At 51.5% G+C, this 18,720-nt stretch overlaps 7 protein-coding genes across 7 annotated transcripts; 4 read left to right on the top strand and 3 right to left on the bottom strand.

Moving 5' to 3' along the window:
• Nucleotides 1-1,608: 1,608 nt before the first annotated feature.
• Nucleotides 1,609-3,365, top strand: N7468_003939 (lanthionine synthetase C family protein; the record flags this gene model as incomplete). The annotated part of the gene is given in 5 exon segments (XM_058473236.1): nucleotides 1,609-1,789; nucleotides 1,875-2,210; nucleotides 2,225-2,438; nucleotides 2,555-3,212; nucleotides 3,225-3,365. 5 exon segments carry the CDS (start codon nucleotides 1,609-1,611, stop codon nucleotides 3,363-3,365), a joined length of 1,530 nt encoding a protein of 509 aa, XP_058332239.1.
• Nucleotides 3,366-4,143: 778 nt separating this feature from the next.
• N7468_003938 (uncharacterized protein) lies at nucleotides 4,144-6,749 on the top strand (the record flags this gene model as incomplete). The annotated part of the gene is made up of 2 exons (XM_058473235.1): nucleotides 4,144-6,096; nucleotides 6,156-6,749. 2 exons carry the CDS (start codon nucleotides 4,144-4,146, stop codon nucleotides 6,747-6,749), a joined length of 2,547 nt encoding a protein of 848 aa, XP_058332238.1.
• A 473-nt stretch (nucleotides 6,750-7,222) lies between these two features.
• Nucleotides 7,223-7,931, bottom strand: N7468_003937 (40S ribosomal protein eS26; the record flags this gene model as incomplete). The annotated part of the gene is made up of 3 exons (XM_058473234.1): nucleotides 7,223-7,346; nucleotides 7,416-7,646; nucleotides 7,909-7,931. The coding sequence occupies 3 exons, from the start codon at nucleotides 7,929-7,931 to the stop codon at nucleotides 7,223-7,225; spliced, it is 378 nt and encodes a 125-aa protein (XP_058332237.1).
• Nucleotides 7,932-8,485: 554 nt separating this feature from the next.
• N7468_003936 (CBS and PB1 domain protein) lies at nucleotides 8,486-10,659 on the top strand (the record flags this gene model as incomplete). Its single annotated transcript, XM_058473233.1, has 3 exons — nucleotides 8,486-8,716; nucleotides 8,817-9,687; nucleotides 9,749-10,659. The coding sequence occupies 3 exons, from the start codon at nucleotides 8,486-8,488 to the stop codon at nucleotides 10,657-10,659; spliced, it is 2,013 nt and encodes a 670-aa protein (XP_058332236.1).
• Nucleotides 10,660-11,423: 764 nt separating this feature from the next.
• On the top strand, nucleotides 11,424-15,190 carry N7468_003935 (nuclear import receptor PSE1; the record flags this gene model as incomplete). The annotated part of the gene is made up of 6 exons (XM_058473232.1): nucleotides 11,424-11,606; nucleotides 11,774-11,984; nucleotides 12,056-12,255; nucleotides 12,375-12,806; nucleotides 12,864-14,920; nucleotides 14,983-15,190. 6 exons carry the CDS (start codon nucleotides 11,424-11,426, stop codon nucleotides 15,188-15,190), a joined length of 3,291 nt encoding a protein of 1,096 aa, XP_058332235.1.
• A 311-nt stretch (nucleotides 15,191-15,501) lies between these two features.
• On the bottom strand, nucleotides 15,502-16,736 carry N7468_003934 (uncharacterized protein; the record flags this gene model as incomplete). Its single annotated transcript, XM_058473231.1, has 3 exons — nucleotides 15,502-15,859; nucleotides 16,059-16,404; nucleotides 16,511-16,736. The coding sequence occupies 3 exons, from the start codon at nucleotides 16,734-16,736 to the stop codon at nucleotides 15,502-15,504; spliced, it is 930 nt and encodes a 309-aa protein (XP_058332234.1).
• Nucleotides 16,737-17,245: 509 nt separating this feature from the next.
• Nucleotides 17,246-17,822, bottom strand: N7468_003933 (glutaredoxin; the record flags this gene model as incomplete). Its single annotated transcript, XM_058473230.1, has 2 exons — nucleotides 17,246-17,403; nucleotides 17,672-17,822. 2 exons carry the CDS (start codon nucleotides 17,820-17,822, stop codon nucleotides 17,246-17,248), a joined length of 309 nt encoding a protein of 102 aa, XP_058332233.1.
• Nucleotides 17,823-18,720: the final 898 nt, after the last annotated feature.

Raw genomic sequence — 18,720 nt, 5'->3', positions numbered from 1 at the left:
CACAAAGGTCAATTGACGAGACACATTTTCAGTTCATCTGGATCTATGGCGCCTGGGTGCTATAATGTGTCTAAGTATTTAAGGAAGATTCATGTTCGATTTGGTCGCATTAGCCTCGCCAACGTAGTTGTACAAGGTAACATTGGCTCGCATTGGCCCTGCAACTACATCCTTGTCCTGACCTACTTCATTGGATATCCTCCATGCACGATTTTCGGATGAAATGGTAGGACCGGAAAGACAAAAACGTTACACAATATCAAATACCGTACGGCACTCTCCAGCTCTCCCCAATCTATGTCACAAATACAATTCAAGAGTTGGCTCCCCACAATCGATGTGACACAATAGTCATTGAAAGACTTGCTTTTTTTTTGACTATACCAAGCGAGGCCTATCAGATGCCTTGACTTGCAACTTTCGAGAAATCACCTCGGAAAGCTAAGCACTTAAGGTTAGCAGGTGCAGTGCTCTATATTGAACCCTCCAACCGACAAATATTCTCATTATCAGCCAATCTGTCTGCGGGGTGCTTTTTTACCCGCCTTTACGAGCGCTACTGGTAAGTGCAGCCCCGCCGGAATGCGTTACCCTCTCCGATGAACTAAGATATTGGGTCTTTAAGCTATGCACAATCTGCAGATGCACTGGCAATGAACGCCAGCGGTCGAATTTTGGCTGCGCGGGACAAACAAGTTCAATATGAAATCCTGGAATGGGATCAACAGATTCTGGACGGATGCTCAGCCATGCTTATGGCCTTCTATACGCAACATCCACTCTCATACCTACCAGATGATTCATTCGTCTATATGCATGACCAAGCAAAAATAGACGTGATCCTCAGCTCAAGAGGCGATATCTCCTTTTATTGTTTTTTTTTTTCCCGCGTTTTCTCACGCAGAAATAGGGATCTCCTGGGTTAAGAGTTCGAAGAGAACTTTTGAGAGCGGAAAGATGGCAACCATCCCGGGTATCGGTACTAGCACTCGGTGCCGTAAACGCGCTAAGGTCCACGAGGCGATCTAGCTCGATCATTCATTGATGCACATATTCATTGTGCATGCATAAATAGCTCATACGGCGTCGCTCAATACAGGCTCCCACGCTATATTGGATTGAGTAATTACAATTCCAGCTAGATCCATGTTCCAGAGCCAGGTTTCCAGGGATCGCCATTGCATGACGTAGCGGCACTATTTCACTATTTCACCTTATCTCTTCTCTCCTTAGATTTCTTGAATTTCAAATTTCCTCGCCAAATATCATGAGGCATAGTGCCAGGTATCTCGGCTCATTCGTTCCCTATACTACGGAGACTGCAAGGGGAACTCTGTACCTTCAAAGCACCCATGGTTCATGCCCCGCGGTGGAGCCGATCGATCGCGGGATTCGAGCCAATCTACGCCGGCACGGCCCATGCAGACCTTGTTTAGTGTGCGGAATTCCGCACGCTAGACCCATGCGAACTGCCGAGGACTCTTCTGCTTAAAGGCGGTGTTTTGCTTTCGACTGGCGGGGCAGAGCTGTGTCTGCACAGGCCTTCCAATCCCCCTGCGACTCGAGCACGCCATCCCGCAGTTTCGAGAGCTTATATCACCTGCCAATATGACTGAACGCCCGCAGTACTATGAAAACGACTTGACTCCCCTCCCCATTAATCAGAATACCCTTCCTCAGTATCTGGAGGAGCTACGTGCTGCTGTCCGCAATGGTGCTGAGATAGTTCATTCCAAGGACCCTCTGCCGGAGCAATGGGGTGCCGGTGGGATGATGAAACATTTCCATGGTATGTATCATTGCTTCGTAATAAATTTGGATATGATATGTTTATGTGTATAAATCCGGAACCCCTGACTGATCTGATGCTGCAGGGATTGCCCTTGCATTCTTCCGCCTCGATTACCAGGCGCCTCTCCTCGATGGTGCCCAGTCACCGAACTATCGCCAGTACGCTCTGGATCGGATCCCGCCAGGATTTCCTGAAACTCCTCTTATTCCATCTCGACTTTCAACTTGTTCATTGTCACCCCTCGGAGCTGTCATTCTACGGATTCTCGCTTCTGTGGCAAAGACCAACTGGGGAAAGGATTCAAAACCTAGTATTGCCAAGGAGGATATTGCAACTCTTGAACAGGTTACTCAGCTTGCATTACAAAATGGCCCGTTAGTTCCTCACAATGGCCGTAATATGGGGGAGACGAGCTTTTGTTCGGTCGGGCAGGGCTTCTGTGGGCGCTTCTAAATATTCGAGCTCATGAATATGACGATGAGACTCGGCTATCACTTGCACCAGTGCTCGGTCAGATTCCGAAGCTGCTCGACGCAATTATTGATGCTGGTCGTCAGGGCTCTCAGACTTATATCGAAAACAACGGGGAGGACAGTGCTCACCCTCTGATGTACGCTTGGATGGAGGGCCATTATGCTTTTGGAGCGTAAGTTGACCATGCCAGACCGTTGGAAGCACGCTGCTGATCAAAACCTATCTAGTGTCCATGGGACTGGTAAGTTCCTCGATAATACGTCGAAATATGATTTTCCACTAAGAAAGTGTCCCCGTAGCTGGAATCCTCCCAATCCTTCTCTCATGCAAGCCTGAAGAGCTTGCCCCACACATTTCTATCATTGGCGAGACTGTCACAGCGCTATCTAAACTCAGCGTCTCCTCAAATGGACACCTTCCTATGACATCCCCTCCGTATGGCGACACCAAGCGACCTTCGGAGCTAGTCCAGCTTTGCCATGGAAGCCCGGGAATTCTCATCCTCTTATCGACGGCACTTAAGAACACCACTTTGGTCCGAGACTACTGGTGTCCCGAATGGGACCAAGCAATCTACTTAGCCACCCAGCGGGTCTGGGAGGAAGGCCTCCTCTCCAAAGGCGGAAGCCTGTGTCACGGAGTTGCCGGCAATGGGTGGCCATGGCTTCTTCTGCACAACTCTTTCGCATACCATGCGGTAGAGATCGATGATGCTAGACGCGCTTACCAGCAAAAGAACCCGGCCGCTGCTGATGACCGTCTCTCACAGAAGCTAACTCCAGACTATTTCTTGTCAAGGGGATTGACGTTCTTGCTGCATGCCCGTCAGACTAAGCCCTATAACTCCGATCCTGGGCCATCTGACAAAGACTACCGCATGCCTGATGACCCCTACTCGCTGTATGAAGGGCTCGCGGGTAACCTCTGCGCATGGGCGGAAGCTTGTGTTCTTATCCAGGCAAGACTGCGCAAGGATGCAGTCTGTGGCAGCTGTCTTGACTGCTCTGGGTTGGATCAGGATGCGGGCTTCCAGGATGCTATGCGGCGGCAGCTGGGTTTCCCCCTCATTGGTGGGAATGGAGCCTTGGGTACTCTTTAGGTTGTCAATATCTCATTGGGTATCTCGCTCGGCTTGTATGTGGGATCTTTTTCGGGTTTATGTCACAATCGACGGGGTTATTTCGTTATTTCGCTAGATCATGTCACTCATTATTAGGTTGTGCTCTAAGCGTGTGCTTCTCACTTTCAGCGTACATGCTCCACTTCAGAAATAACTTGCTTATGCTAATAAGTTATGCAAAAGGCAAGGCCAACTTGCAGTAAATTGAATAAAGAGATATTGCATCCATTTCTGCTGTCAAAATGCTAGAGATGCCTCCATACTGATCCAAACTGGTTCGAATCCAGGATAATAATATCCTATTCAAATTATGCGGGAAAGAGGATCCCCGGGGAAATTTCATACATATTGTGGTTGGTCGCAGAAAGTCGCTTTACATTTATTGGTTAGGGACGGGTCGCCAAGCCGGGACTGGTTAGGCGTATTGCGCCCTGCTAGTCAGCACGGCTTTCTCCTATCGCCACTTGTCCTTGCCTGCAAGCGACTTACCTATTCGTCTCGACTTCTGCAGGGGAAAGTTTAGGATCTGGTATTGACGAGGACGCTCGCTTTTTTTTGGCGATCAGATGCGGGTTTGAGTATTAAATGGGGCGGTGCAGGACGTTCTCCACCAGATCTTCCCCAGTGCTGCCGCTCTTGTCCCAGCATGGCCAACGGCATTTAATGATGCTACTCAGTTTACATTCTGAAGACTATTCAGAGTCAGGATGATAGATGTATTTCCCCCTTCCTATGAATCGGCGACAGCCCGTGACGCATGGGCAATTATAGCACACTACATCCCGTCCAGCGATTTGTGTGCAGCTTCCTCGTCTGCCGCAAATGGCACGATCTGTTCATGCCCTTCTTGTGGGGAGATCCAGCCTCGCACTTTGGTATTGAAAATGATGCTGTCTATGGTAAACCTTGTCGACACGTACGCACCTGCAACAAAGCTAACAGGACACTAGTTGCCCTCACTCGGTTCCGCAGAACCCTAAAATATGCAAGACCAGAAGTAAGAGCGCTAACTCACACGCTCCATATGCCGCCTGCTTTATCGGAAATCTATGATGGCCCAAGGTCTGGCTGGCTCCGAGACATACTAGAGTATCTCCCCTGCCTGCAGTGCTTGATGGTTTCAAACCTGCCATTTTTTGATTACAATGCGATGGCAGCGTTGAAATCCCAAGAATCTTCTGTGCAGTACAATATTCGTCTGCTTTTGGCAGACCATGAGCCCAATACGACTTCTTCAATATTGGCAGAGACTCTTCTTCGGTTTCCCTTGCTCATCTATCTTGATCTTTCCTATACCAGATCAGCGCGAGACCGAGGTGTTCTGGCATCGATATCCCAACTTCCGCATCTCCAGGTATTGAAACTACGCGGAATAGGCCTCAAAGATGCCGATGCCGAATTCCTAGCTAATGCTATTGAGAAAAGGGTCCGGTTCTTGGACGTGCGCAACAACATGCTCACAGATATGGCGGTTCGTTCCTTGTTACAAGCGTCATTCCAGGCACCTGGCCAGGTGATCCAACCATTGCGCCGTACTGGTACCTCACCAGATCCATACTCTCACTCCGTCGTGAAAGGGCCCGGCTCTGAGCTCTTGAAGTCGCCCCGGCTTGATGAGCACTACGCCAAGATCCTCTCCCGCCCTTCCACAGGCCATACATGGATCGAGGATTTGCCACCATCGGGCATCACACATCTTTACATTTCTCACAACGATCTCACTGTTGAAGGTGTAGCAGGTCTTCTGGCTTCATATCGATTGCATGCACTTGATGCAGGCATGGTTCACACAGCAGACTTCATTCATAAGAAGACATTATCACCTAAACGAGGGAAATACCCAGGCTCTGAAAAGCTTGTGCCTGTAATTGGAAACATAGCCGGGGCGCATTTGACTTACCTCCGTTCACATCATGCATTGGTTACGGCTGAGCCCCCGGCAAAAGATTCCGCCCCTTTGGGCGAGTTTCTTCCAGAGCTGCCACCCAATAGAGTAGCCAATGAGCATGAACTGGATGCTTCAAACGACACTCAGGTCTACGAGCTGCCGGGCCATGATGTACCAATTTTTGAACTTGCAGATACATCCCTTTCTGAGCCCGCGAATCCTGCAACGGCTACTGGCAAGGTCCAGCCGTTACCTACACCATACGAAGACGAGCAATTGCCTTCTGCTCGACGAGGCTCTGCGTTTGCTCCGGAAGTGGTCAGATCAGTATCGATTACAAACCAAAGTGATATTGGTTCACCGACTCTCAGTTATAGCGGACTTCCTCGTTCAGGCACTGGGCAGACACTGAGTTCATTACCCTCAGTCTCAGCGTTGGACTATGATACCCATAGCACCAACACAATCTCCTCGATACCGCTCTGCAGCTCATCTATCTCTGGCGATAATCAACGAGCTCAAATGATCCAAGAACTGATATCGAAACGCCCTCGAAACCAATCCCTCCCTTTGCGTGGCGGAAAGGAGAGTAGATATCCCTACTTGCATCCATCCCACATACCACACTTGGAGACACTAGTCCTGACCGATATCCCATCACACATCCCGCACAACTCTCCCATCCTCTATACGCTCACCCGCTTCATCACAGCTTGCTCTCAAGAAGCCCTCTTAGCCACCCTTCAAGCTGGATCGGACTATTCACTACCCCGGGCCAATCCCGCTTACGAGCAGAGCAGCAACGATCCCGCGCTCTTTTCGGTCTCCGCCGCATCATCCTCGAAATCACCGATACTTCAACCCGACTCTCCTCCTGGAAGCCTGCTAGCCAGCGCAACAACCCTACAGTATCGAGCACTGGCGACCGTGACTCCGAGTCCCTTTGGGCCGCCGCCGCAGACGATTTCAGCTTCTTTGATGACTTGGAATGCGGCATTCCCGCCAATGATCAGGGCAAATACTTCCCCATGGCAGCTCTCAACGAGAAGGTCACGCTGATGCCGTCAGACGACGACTCCACGCACTCGGGCACTGACTCGCCCCTTCCTCATCCTAGCACGCTGCAGGGTGTGACGTCAGCTGCTTCTAGTACGCATAACCTGATGGACAGTGGCAAGAAAGGGCAGCAGGGGACCTTGGTGCAGGATGTGGATCTCGTTGCGGAACTAGCTGCGTTCAGACGCTCGAAGAAGGCCGAATACGAACGGGTTGTCAGGCGCGAGAGGGGCCGCCGTAGTATCTCTGGTTCAGGGCTTACCACGACAAGCACTTCGCCACGGATCGCCATGACGCATTTCGTCGAGGGACACTGGAAGGGCGAGGTGAAGATTGTCAGGAACCCGATACTCAAGGGCCGCAGTGGGGTTGTTGATGTGTATGGTAATTACTTTGAGAAGGGCTACCTGTATCCATGAAGACAAGGGCAGACATGATCACAGCTTTGACTCAATGAAATGTTATACAATATGCACTTACAAGAACAAGAAATTGACGAACATTTTATGAGAATTGGTATAGATTTTTTTTCTGAAGCCAGCAACGCTGGATCAATCCATCCCTCCAGTCATACACGAGCCAGTATTATGTGGCTCGTACACAGCAGGTCAAGAAACACCTGGACATCAACGTAGAGAGTAGACACGAAACGAACAAAGAAACAAGGAGCCGGGCACCCATTTCCAACCCCATTCCGCATGAACTCCTCCCTATCATTTTCAAGTGCCGTCAAACAATCCGCGCCGATTCTCCTTCATCCTCGTCATAGCAGTGCTGCCGGCCTATTACGGTCGAGAAAAAGACCGTTGGATCGAACCGACAATATCAAAGGAAGAAGGGAAGACAAAATAAAAGATTTCATTTCAGACTAGCTCCATTTTATTTTGTTGTATCATCCGTCTGCTCTCCTTACAGAGCCTTGTTGGCCTGAGGGGGGGTTCAGCTTCTTGCCGTCCTTGTTGTAGCGGATACGGGGAGGGGGAGCACGGTTGCGGCGGCCTTCGCGGGAACGGACACTGGGTAATCAATTAGAAATACATGGACGAGAGACAAGAGACGGGCCAGTTCAAGGTATGTTAGCGTACCGGACAATCTTGCCGTGGATGGCGCAGGACACGCAGTACTGGAGCTTCAGGTACATCTTGGGAACGGAGTACTCGGCGAAGACGGAAGCATCGGAGATATCACGGATGGCAGCAGACTCGACCATGTTGCGGATGGTGAATCGCTTGATGGCCTTGTCCTTGGGAACGCACCGGGCGCAGTTGGAGCAGCGCACAGGCTTGACGTGGCCGCGGCCATTCTTGTTGCGACCGCTAGAGAGTTTGTCAGTATGCTTGTTCGCATCATTTCATGACGTGTTCCTTTGATCAAAGTTGTCGTTTCGGTTCCGGTTTCCCATTCTTATTGGTGTTTGAATGTCGCGGATGCAATTCGTTGGATATGTTGGCTGGTGTATCTCCTTCCGTGGATTTCAGGGCGTATGTGGTCGTTTTTGTCGAGATGTTCAAATATCAAATCGAATGGGAAACCGGGCGATGTCTTTGGAGGGACATGGGAGGAGTTGGGGGTTCTTACTTGCTCGCGCGCTTCTTGACCATTTTGACGATTGGTCTGCTTGACGTTAGGAGGTGGACGAAAAACCGAAAAGGAGGGGGGAAACGTACGGTTGACTTGTCGAGGGTGGTTGGACGAAGCTCTCGCAGACAGTCTTCGGGAATGGAGTATTGGGTGTGGTTGTGGGAAGCCCTAGTGCCCTAAGCGAGACCCACGGCTTTGTGTGCGGAGGGGACCTTGTAGCCTTGGCGCCTTATGGCCTGAAGCGTCTTGTTGCCTGAATCCCGAGGAACTCACGCGGTGGTGAGGCAAGTATCACGTGGGGGAGTCATGCGCATCACTAGCCCCTAAACGCGTTAGCGTCCGATATGAACCGTCAATCCAACCAATTACATAATCGCTCTGTTTACTTTGGCGGCAGTCGGGAGTGCGAGAAACACCCCTGTTCGGATCGTCGGTTGACTACCTTTTTATCGAAGGAATCGACGACAGTCTCCCTTGTTTTGTCTTTTCTTTGTCTCATTCCGATTTTCATTCCCAGTGCACCCCCTCTTCCCCCCTCTGTCCAGTTTCTGTCGAGTTCCTTCCCCTCCCTATTATGTCGCATACAGGCACATTTCGGGGAACGACGCCCAACAAAACGATCGGCAGAGGAAGATTGCCCGACTTCGAGGGTGCCAACGCATCTCACATCCCGCGTCCTCGTTCCGACCGTCCGGACTCTTCCCTTACCTCTCACCCTCCCTCCGACATTGGCAGCAACATCGGCACCGGCACCATGAGCGCAGCCAGCAGCAGACAGCGGGCTAATCAGTCCAAGCGTGATGAGGTACGGAAGATGGTGTTTCTGAGCTACCGAGAAAGGCAAACAGCTCTCTCGGTAGCTCATCTGGTATTTTTCACAAATTAACAGACTATTCTCCGAACAGGCCATCCGTCAAAAAATGGAGGCCAACCTCAAGAAGAAACACAACCCCAGCAAAGCCAGCCGATCCCGCAAGGCCCCTCCCGGTACCGTTCTCGCCCTGAAGCCCGCCCAGGCTCTTCAAATCAAGCCCTCGCTCAGCATTGCCGAGGCCGCCCAGCTGATGGCAGCGAAGCGGGAGGACTGCGTCTTGGTGACCGATGAAGACGAAAGAATTGCCGGCATTTTCACAGCTAAGGACTTGGCCTTTCGTGTCGTTGGTGCTGGTCTGAAGGCTCGCGAAATCTTAGTTTCTGAGATTATGACCAAGAATCCCCTGTGTGCCCGAACAGACACCAGCGCCACCGACGCGCTTGACCTGATGGTGCGTAAGGGGTTCAGACATCTGCCAGTCATGGACGAGAACCAGGACATCTCTGGTATCCTCGATATCACAAAGTGCTTCTACGACGCCATGGAAAAGCTTGAACGCGCATACAGCTCGTCGCGCAAGCTCTACGATGCATTGGAGGGTGTGCAAACGGAACTGGGCTCCAGCCAACCGCAACAAGTTATTCAGTACGTCGAAGCCCTTCGACAAAAGATGTCTGGACCTACTCTTGAGTCTGTACTCGACGGTATGCCTCCAGTGACTGTCTCCGTCCGTACTACGGTCAAGGATGCAGCGGCCTTGATGAAGGAGCACCACACCACTGCTTTGCTTGTTCAGGATCAAGGCTCCATCACTGGTATCTTCACCAGCAAGGACATTGTTCTTCGGGTCATTGCCCCCGGCCTTGACCCGGCCACTTGCAGCGTGGTTCGCGTGATGACTCCCCATCCTGATTTTGCTCCCTCTGACATGAGCATTCAGTCTGCGCTCCGCAAAATGCACGGTCAGTAGCGCCTACTTATACAACCCCTACGTGATGCCGGATAGTACTAACCTTCAAGCAGATGGTCACTACCTTAACTTGCCCGTTATGAACGAGGCTGGTGAGATTGTCGGCATGGTAGATGTCCTGAAACTTACATATGCTACCTTGGAGCAGATCGGCACCATGAACAACCATGACGACGAGGGTCCTGCTTGGCACAAGTTCTGGAACTCCATGGATCATGAATCTGACTCCATGGTGTCTGGCAGCCAGCAGCCCCACACCCCACTTCGCTCCGTAATGAGCCCTGACATGGCCCGTTCACAATATGACAACAGCGTCCTGCCCAATGAATCGGCATCTCACCATGGAGAGGAGCACTCTGAAGTCGCCTCTCATCACCTTGAACCCGCCGAGGATGCTCCGTTCCCCTTCAAGTTCAAGGCTCCCAGTGGCCGTGTCCACCGAGTCAACGTTCTGGTTGCATCCGGCGTGGAAGACCTTGTTAAGCAGGTTACTGCTAAGCTGGGCAGCGAGCTTGAGGCGGTTGGAGGCGAAGCCGTCGTTGAGGAAGGTCGTCTGAGCCACAATGGCTATGCGCTTAGCTACATGGACAATGAGGGCGACACTGTCTCGATCACGACCGACCAGGACATGGTGGATGCTATCCAACTTGCCCGTCGAACTCGCCGCGACAAGGTTGATCTCTTCGTTCATGACCCCTCTCAGCCTCCTATCCCGGCCACCATTGACCCCCATCCTGTCCAACCTCAACCTGCCACTCCCGTCCCCGAAGAGAGCAATGTCACTGAGGCTCCCACTCCCGAAGAGCCTCCTCTCGCTAAGCCCCGCCAGCAGAATGGCTTTGCGCCCTCAGAGGAGCAGCTCATTGCTGGTGTTCCCAATGATCTGCTTCTGCCCGGAGCGATTGTTACCTTGGCCGCCGTCATCGCGGGTGTGTTCATTCTCAGTAGGCCCACTGGTCGTTGAAGCGTCGTAAATAGATATTGTCCTTATGTTTTTCTCAAGCCCTGATTTCCTCCAGTCCTCTGTCCCCTGTACGATTTCAGTCACTCTTGCTCACCTTGAGCCCTCTATGTGGGACGTGCATAGCCTTTCTAATATCAATATTTCTCAGTCGCGTTCAGATACCGCTGGTCACCGATCGGTTGCGGCTTTTAGCTAGCCATTCAATGCAAATATTTCCTGGTAACTACAAGCAGACAAGCTAATGGTCCAAAAAGGCCGGTTCGCTCTATTTCGTACCTAGGTAGAGGCAATAGCAGTAAATTTGCATCCTCCGATTCGAGGTTCAGCACTCAACCCCAGGAGCAGAATATATACTTCATCTACACTAAATCCTTCCCGAGCATCTTAACATTGTTGGAGACAATGTTACTGACACCGCTTTAGTTCTAGAGGATCTAGGCCAATTTTCCTTCGTCTACAACAATAACCTTGACAAAAAAAAAACAAAAAAAACTCATTGATGTTCCTTTTTTACACTCCATTTGCTCCTTGTTGAAAGGATCTACACCGGGGTAAAAGGGTGTAGCCACCAAGCGGGCGCTATCGCGTATCAGTTCCCCTAATCATCAATCTTTTTCCCTTCCTCCCCGCCCCACCAAAAACAAAACTCCTCCCCTTCTCAATCCACCCCTCCTTCTAACTCCTCCCCACCTCAATAATCCACCACCCGGGTTTCATTTTAGAGGGTTCTTATTGACTGGATCTTGGGAACGGACAAACCCACCATGTCGCTGCTCTCTCCCGAGGTCCACGCTCAGCTGTCCCAGCTGCTGCGCGACCTGAGCACCCCAGACAACGCTGTACGCTCGCGGGCCGAAGATTCATTGAACAATGACTGGGTTGATGCCCGCCCTGAGATTCTTCTCATGGGACTCGCAGAGCAGATCTCCGGTGCGGAAGATCCCCTGGTAAGTCACCATGTCTCCCTTTCTCACCCCTTGAGAGCTTTGGAAGGTTCTTCAGGGATTGGCGGGGTTCAGCCCATTATTGGCAATCTCGCACCTGAGACTTCTATGAGAAAATTCCTGCCGGCGTTAGTTTCCTTGAGAAGTAGGACTAACGACGAACACCTTAGGCACGTGCTTTCTCCGCCGTCCTTTTCCGAAGAATCGCGATCAAGACCCGCAAGAACTTTGGCAAGGAGATCTTCCTTAGCTTGGAAGCAAACCAGCGTTCTGCGATCCGCAAGAAGCTGTTGGTGTGCCTTGGCACCGAGCCTGCCAATGACGTGCGCAAGAAGATTGGTGATGCAGTGGCTGAAGTGGCACGCCAATACATTGATAATGGTATGTCCTAAACAGGGCTCGAATCTCACCTCTGCATGCCGTACTTTGACGCTAATGGCATCTTGTTTCAGGCGAAGTAATTCGTGCCGATAACGAAGACTGGGACGACTTGCCCAAGGCCCTTCACCAGGCTAGCACATCTCTGGAGGCCGGCCTCCGCGAGACTGCTTTCCGAATTTTCACTACCACCCCTGGCATTATTGAGAAGGAAGAGCACGAGAACGTTGTCTTAGGCGTCTTCAGCAATGGTTTCAAGGACGATAATATTGCTGTACGTTTTCATACTGGAGTCCAAAAAGATGAAACATCAAACCCTTCCCCCCCACCTCCCCCACCTCTGCGCGTCGTCAATCGCAACAACCCACGCATGCTAATCAACGGATACTTTAGGTACGGATTGCTGCCATGGAGGCATTCGCCGCATTGTTCCGCTCCATCCCCAAAAAATCCCAGCCTAAGTTCTTCCCTCTTGTCGGTGACGTGCTGAATATTTTACCTCCGCTCAAGTCGTCCAGCGAAAGCGATGAACTTTCCTCTGCATTTGTGGCACTCATTGAGTTGGCTGAAACGAGCCCTAAGATGTTCAAGAATACATTCGGTGACCTTGTGGCTTTCAGCACTGGCGTGATTGCTGACAAAGAGCTCAGCGACCAAGTCCGTCAAAATGCTTTGGAATTAATGGCCACGTTCGTCGATTTCGCCCCTAATATGTGCAAGAAGCAGCCCAACTTTGCTCAAGAAATGGTGACACAGTGCCTCAGCTTGATGACTGATGTGGGTGCGGATGATGACGATGCATCGGAGTGGACTTCTTCAGAGGATGTGAGTTTCTAGACCGAGTCTCGGATCGATGTCAATTCTCTAACTGATCGACTGCAGCTCGAACCTGAGGAGAGTGATCTTAACCACATCGCTGGTGAGCAATGCATGGACCGTCTGGCGAACAAGCTTGGCGGAGCTGCTATTCTCCAGCCTGCTTTTTCATGGATCCCACGTATGATGTCCTCGACAGCCTGGCGTGATCGCCATGCGGCTCTGATGGCTATTTCTGCCATTTCCGAGGGGTGTCGGGACCTAATGGTCGGCGAGCTGAGCCAAGTCCTCGAGCTGGTCATTCCGGCCCTTCGAGACCCCCACCCCCGGGTGCGCTACGCTGGCTGCAATGCCATTGGTCAAATGAGTACCGACTTCGCTGGTACCATGCAAGAGCAGTACCATGAGAAGGTGTTGAGCAACATCATCCCTGTTTTGGAGGTCCCTGAGCCCCGTGTACAGTCCCATGCCGCCGCTGCTCTCGTTAACTTCTGCGAGGAGGCGGAGCGCAGCATCCTGGAGCCTTACCTTGATCAGCTTGTGCACTTCTTGGTGCAGCTATTGCCAACTGACAAGCGTTATCTTCAGGAACAGGCTCTGTCAACTATTGCCACGATCGCTGACTCGGCTGAGGCGGCTTTCGGCCAATACTATGGTAAGCTTATGCCGCAACTATTTGAACTCCTGACGGGAGTGCAAGACAAGGAGTACCGCTTGCTACGCGCCAAGGCCATGGAGTGCGCCACTCTCATTGCTCTCGCTGTGGGCAAGGAGAAGATGGGCGCGGATGCTATCAACCTTGTGCAGATCCTCGGAAACATTCAACAGAACATTACCGACGCTGATGATCCTCAATCGCAATATCTCCTTCACTGCTGGGGCCGTATGTGCCGTGTTCTCGGAAGAGATTTCGTGCCATATCTGCCCGGAGTTATGCCTCCTCTTCTTACCGTCGCAGCTGCGAATGCCGATATCCAGCTTCTCGACGACGAAGACCAAATCGAGCAAGTCGAGCAAGATGAGGCCTGGGAGTTGGTTCCTCTCAAAGGAAAGGTCATCGGTATCAAGACCAGTGCTTTGGAGGACAAGAACACTGCCATTGAGTTAATCACCATCTATGCTCAAATCTTGGAAGAGGCCTTTGAGCCCTACGTCCCACAGACCATGGAGAAGATTGCCATTCCTGGTCTTGCCTTCTTCTTCCACGACCCCGTTCGTGTGTCAGCTGCTAAGCTGATTCCACAGCTCCTGAATTCCTCCAAGAAAGCACAAAATCCCGACTTTCCCCAAATGTGGAGCAAGGTTGCCGAGAAGATCATCGAGGTCCTTAGTGCGGAGCCTACTGTAGATACCCTGGCCGAGATGTACCAGTGCTTTTACGAGTCAGTGGAGGTGGTTGGCCAAAACAGTCTGACCGAGCAGCACATGAGTGCCTTCATCGAGTCCGCCAAATCGACGCTGGAAGACTACCAAATGCGCGTTAAGCAGCGACTGGAAGAACAGGCTGAACTGGAAGAGGGCGATGAAGAGAACTTGGACTTGGAGTACGCTGTGGAGGATGACCAGAACCTGCTCAGTGACATGAACAAGGCCTTCCACACTATTTTCAAGAACCAGGGCACCACCTTCCTGGGCGCCTGGCAACGACTGCTCCCCCTCTATGAGAACTTCATCAAGAGCAATGACCCGACCCAGCGACAATGGGCCATGTGCATCTTTGATGATGTGCTTGAGTTCTGTGGCGAGCGTTCGTGGGAATACAAAGACTACATTATGCAGCCCCTGGCTGCCGGCCTGGTCGACGAAAACGCTGCTAACCGACAAGCCGCGGCCTACGGTGTGGGCGTTGCTGCCCAGAAGGGTGGCGTCGCCTGGAGCGAATTCGTGGCTGCTAGTATACCAAGCCTTTTCCAAGCAGCACAACACCCACACAGCCGCACCGAGGAGCATGTATTTGCCTCTGAGAATGCCTCTGCCAGTATTGCCAAGATCTTGCATTACAACTCCTCAAAGGTTGCGAATCCTCAAGATGTCGTGAACACCTGGATCGATACCCTTCCCATCACATACGACGACGAGGCTGCTCCTTACGCCTACTCTTTTGTTGCGCAATTGATTGACCAGTAAGTATTGAACCGCGTTTCACGCTTCCTGAGGGATGTATACTAATACTTTTTTCCTCCAGGCAAAATCCCGCCGTCTTCGCAAACGCTGACCGCGTGTTCGGGTACATTATCAAGGCCCTCGACGCCTCAACCTTGCAAGGCCAGACCGCCGTCCGCGTGGCTGCGTCTGCGAAGAACCTCGTCGCTGCAACTGGCGTGAACGCTGAGTCTATCCTGGCGAGTGTTGACCCAGAGAACCAAGAGCGGGTCCGCAAATTCTTCCAGTAGATCCGAGCTTTTTTGTTCTTTACCTTAGGGCGCGGTTTTTCCGCTTCCCCCCGATTTTATGTTATCATTCCCCCTTTGACCATGTGAATCTGACGCTAGTGAACACCTGAAATGTTTTCGTTTAATTCAATCTTCCTCAATGGCCCCCTTTCCCTTTTTGCGTACGCCCGAAGACTCAGGAATAGAAGACTTCGGAATAGAATACCCAAGGAGTATTTTGAGGTTTTTCTGTTTCATTGCTCAGAACTGGCATAACCAAGCGGCTCAATTGGCATCCTACGAGCCCCGGTCTGGACACGCTTAACCTTCTTCTAAAGCCTCGGCGCATCCCTATTAATCTCTCCCGCCACAACCTCCGCCAGCGTCCCCATCTTCGGCTCCCCAAGCAATCCATTCGACCGCTGCGCATAGAGCGTTCCGCCCTCCGTCCAGATCCGTCTGAGCGTAATCCCCGTCGCCGCCGGAATCCCAGCCTCCCACGCTTTGCGCTCTTCTTCACGCAGCTGCGCCAGAGAAGTCCGCGAGACATTCTTCCACACCTGCCGGGTCTGCCGCTCAAACTCGGCCTGGATTTCGGCGGGACTAGTTGTGAACGAGTTCACTGTTAACGCCCGGTTCAGAACCTCCGGTGTTGCATGGAGCAGCACGGCTAGGGTAAGAGTGCCGACGCTGTGGTATTATCAGCATCGTTCATGTTCAAGGCTCCCTCTTCCAACTCCGATATAAACCCCATTCAATGGACGTGTACCAAATGACAACCGCAAAAAGAAAGTCCCCACATAAACAGAAACAGAAACAACTAAAATGACAAGAAAAAAAAGCCAAATGACAAAGAAGAATCTTACTCTTTCATCGTCGTCAAACTAACCCTCTCCTCCCCGTGTCCCCCAGTAACACCGCCCTCCGCCCCTCCACATCCCACCCCCCCAGCTGCTTCCACCCCGGGATAAAATGGAGATACATCTCCGCAAAGGGGCCCGTCACCACATACGCATAATCCAGCTCCGCGCGCGAAACCTCCTTTTCCAAGAACGCGCGCACTTTCAGCTTCTGCTGATGCGGTTTCTCGTGCGCAGAGGCCGGGCCGTACGCGATATCCGTCCCGTACTCGGAGGGCAGGAAGAGCCTGACGCTGCTGGCGGCTGCGAGGCGAATGAGGGGGATCTGCTGGGCGAGGGAGCCGCGGCCTAGAGCTGAGATTACGGTGTCGATTCCTGCGTCTGTTAGGAATAGGTTTCCCCAGTATAGTACTAAAGTACTACTTTTTATCTTTGAGTATCAAAAGACTCGGATGTGGGGCCGGGGGAGGGGGGAAGGTACCCTCGTAGGCGGCTTTCACAGCCTGTTCATCTTCTATATTACCGACTATTATCTGGACCTCTTGCTGTTGTAGGGCGGCGAGGTGGTCTTTTTTTGTTGCGGCGGTGTTGGGCGAGGTGAAGATTGCGATGCGCTGGAATTGGGAGCGCGCGGAGAGGAGAGCGGAGAGGATGTATTTTCCGATGGTGCCTGTTGCACCGAAGAGGAGGATGTTCTGGGGTGGCATTGTAGGGGATGGTCTTAGGGTTAAGTGAGGTAGGTCCTGGTTTAAACTGAATACCAGTAGAGCTGGATGTATATGAAGTATACGGGGGGGGAAGGGGTGCGGGGGCCTCTCGCGGGGCAGCTTCCATCAATTGCGCAATTCCGGTAACTTCTGCCTGGAAGCGTCGAAGTTTCTGGGCTTGCAATTCGCCTACGGATTCGCTGGCAGAGTCTCCCTGGAGAGATGGAGAGATGGAAGAGGATCTTCCATCTCGAGTTCCCCCCTACGCATTTGAGAAGTACCAGCGAAAGCTCTTGCTATGTACGCTTATAAACAGCATGCTACAACCACTTAGGAGAGCAATTCTACACTAAACGAATAGGGTTATCAACTACAAAAGCAGCCTGAAAGAAAGCACATTATGTGCAAATGATTGATCTCAATTCGATTGAGCGCAACCCGCTCTGGAACGCTATCCAGCACGGTATCTTGTAAATAGGACCGCGGGTCCTCTATTTCCATTCTCCATTCTACAGAGCACCAGCACTCTTCAACAGGTCAGGCAGCTTGTCCTTGATAGCCTGCAGGTCCGAGTTTCCACCAATGTGCTTCTTGTTAATGAAAATGTTGGGCACGGTACGCTGGTTCGAGATCTCCTGGAGGGCGCTCTGGATGGCATTGCCGTCCTCTGCAGAAAAGAAGGGGAAAGGTTAGCAATGGCCTGGTTTCGAGTTCGGGGCTTTATGAGGGAAGTCAAAGTGCTGCGGGGCAGTCTGAAGTGCGATTTCTCCCGATGATGACAGAGCGGGGTAGACAGTGCAAGGGAACAACGGGGTTGTTTCCGGCTGTTCTACCAGGCCAGAGTAGAGAAGGGAGCGCCGGGGGGAGGGAGAGGTGGGAAGTCAGGAAGCTCCTGGATGCTGATTGTAGCCCTCCGAGCGAAATGCTGTACGTACCGATCTCGTCGAGCTCCAGCAGCTCGAATTTCGCGCCGAGGTCGCGCAGGAGCTGCTTGCTGGCGCTGCAGTATGGGCAGTAGGACTTGGAGAAGACGACGACGCCGTTCTCGTTGATGAGGGTCTGGGCCTTGGTCTTTGCGTCGGACATGGCGGCGGGAGAAGGCGTCGCGAAGGAGCCAAAAAGTCGCTTGAAGTAAGAAATGGTGGGCAAGTGGAGGGAGACCTGGGAGTCTCGGAATTTATAAGTAGGATGGACTTCGATATGACGGAATCCGCGCGCTTTAAGTATGATTGGCCACGGCCTGCAACCCGTCACGTGGATGATTGATCAGCACCTCTAAAGGATGACGTAAGGATCGAGGGTCTAGATTAGGCTTGTATTGTAAAAGTATACGGGCTTTTTTTGTTTTGTTTTGTTTTGTTTTGTTTTTTTTATAGAATTTCTTGGATTCGATCTGCTAATCTATGCTAAGTTCAGGGTAGAATGATCTGTCCCGCATAAACAGAGAAGGAATAACGGAAAGGAAAGGCGAAAAATAAAAAAAAGAGAACGCTTGAAGAGCATTGGGGATATTGTAGAACGCAGATGGTAGTAAAATAAGCCAAATGACGATACCAACAGACTTTAAACAGAAGGGGCATAAAGTCCCAGATATGCACAGGATCATCTTCTATGGGGGTCCAATGTGAGCCGCTTTTTTTTTCTTTTTTGATTTCCCGACTCGCAGCCGGCACAAGAATGTCTCGATGGAAGAAACCGGAAGGAACGGATAGAAGAAGGCTGGAATAGAAGCCTTGCTTCGAGGAAAGAGAACCGATTTAAAAAGGGTCTGAGCCAGACGAACACAAAATTCTGGCATTGGGATGTCGCAAAATCAAATAACCCACTGAACACCATCCAACCAGAGCACGGGTGATAATAGATCAACAAAGAAAGAAAAGAATCGACAGATAACGAGATCAAGGCGGTTATGTGTGGGCGGTGCGAATAAAAGGTATCTTGAAGGTGGGGAATAAACAAAGTATGACAAAGTCGGGGATTTTAG

This window comes from Penicillium chermesinum, assembly GCF_028974085.1.
Source record: "Penicillium chermesinum strain IBT 19713 chromosome Unknown utg000003l:1.0-5111272.0:1.0-5115320.0, whole genome shotgun sequence".
Classification (NCBI taxonomy): Eukaryota; Fungi; Ascomycota; class Eurotiomycetes; order Eurotiales; family Aspergillaceae; genus Penicillium; species Penicillium chermesinum.
Note: the sequence above shows the minus strand (reverse complement) of the source record. Positions and strands in the feature narration are given on the sequence as shown.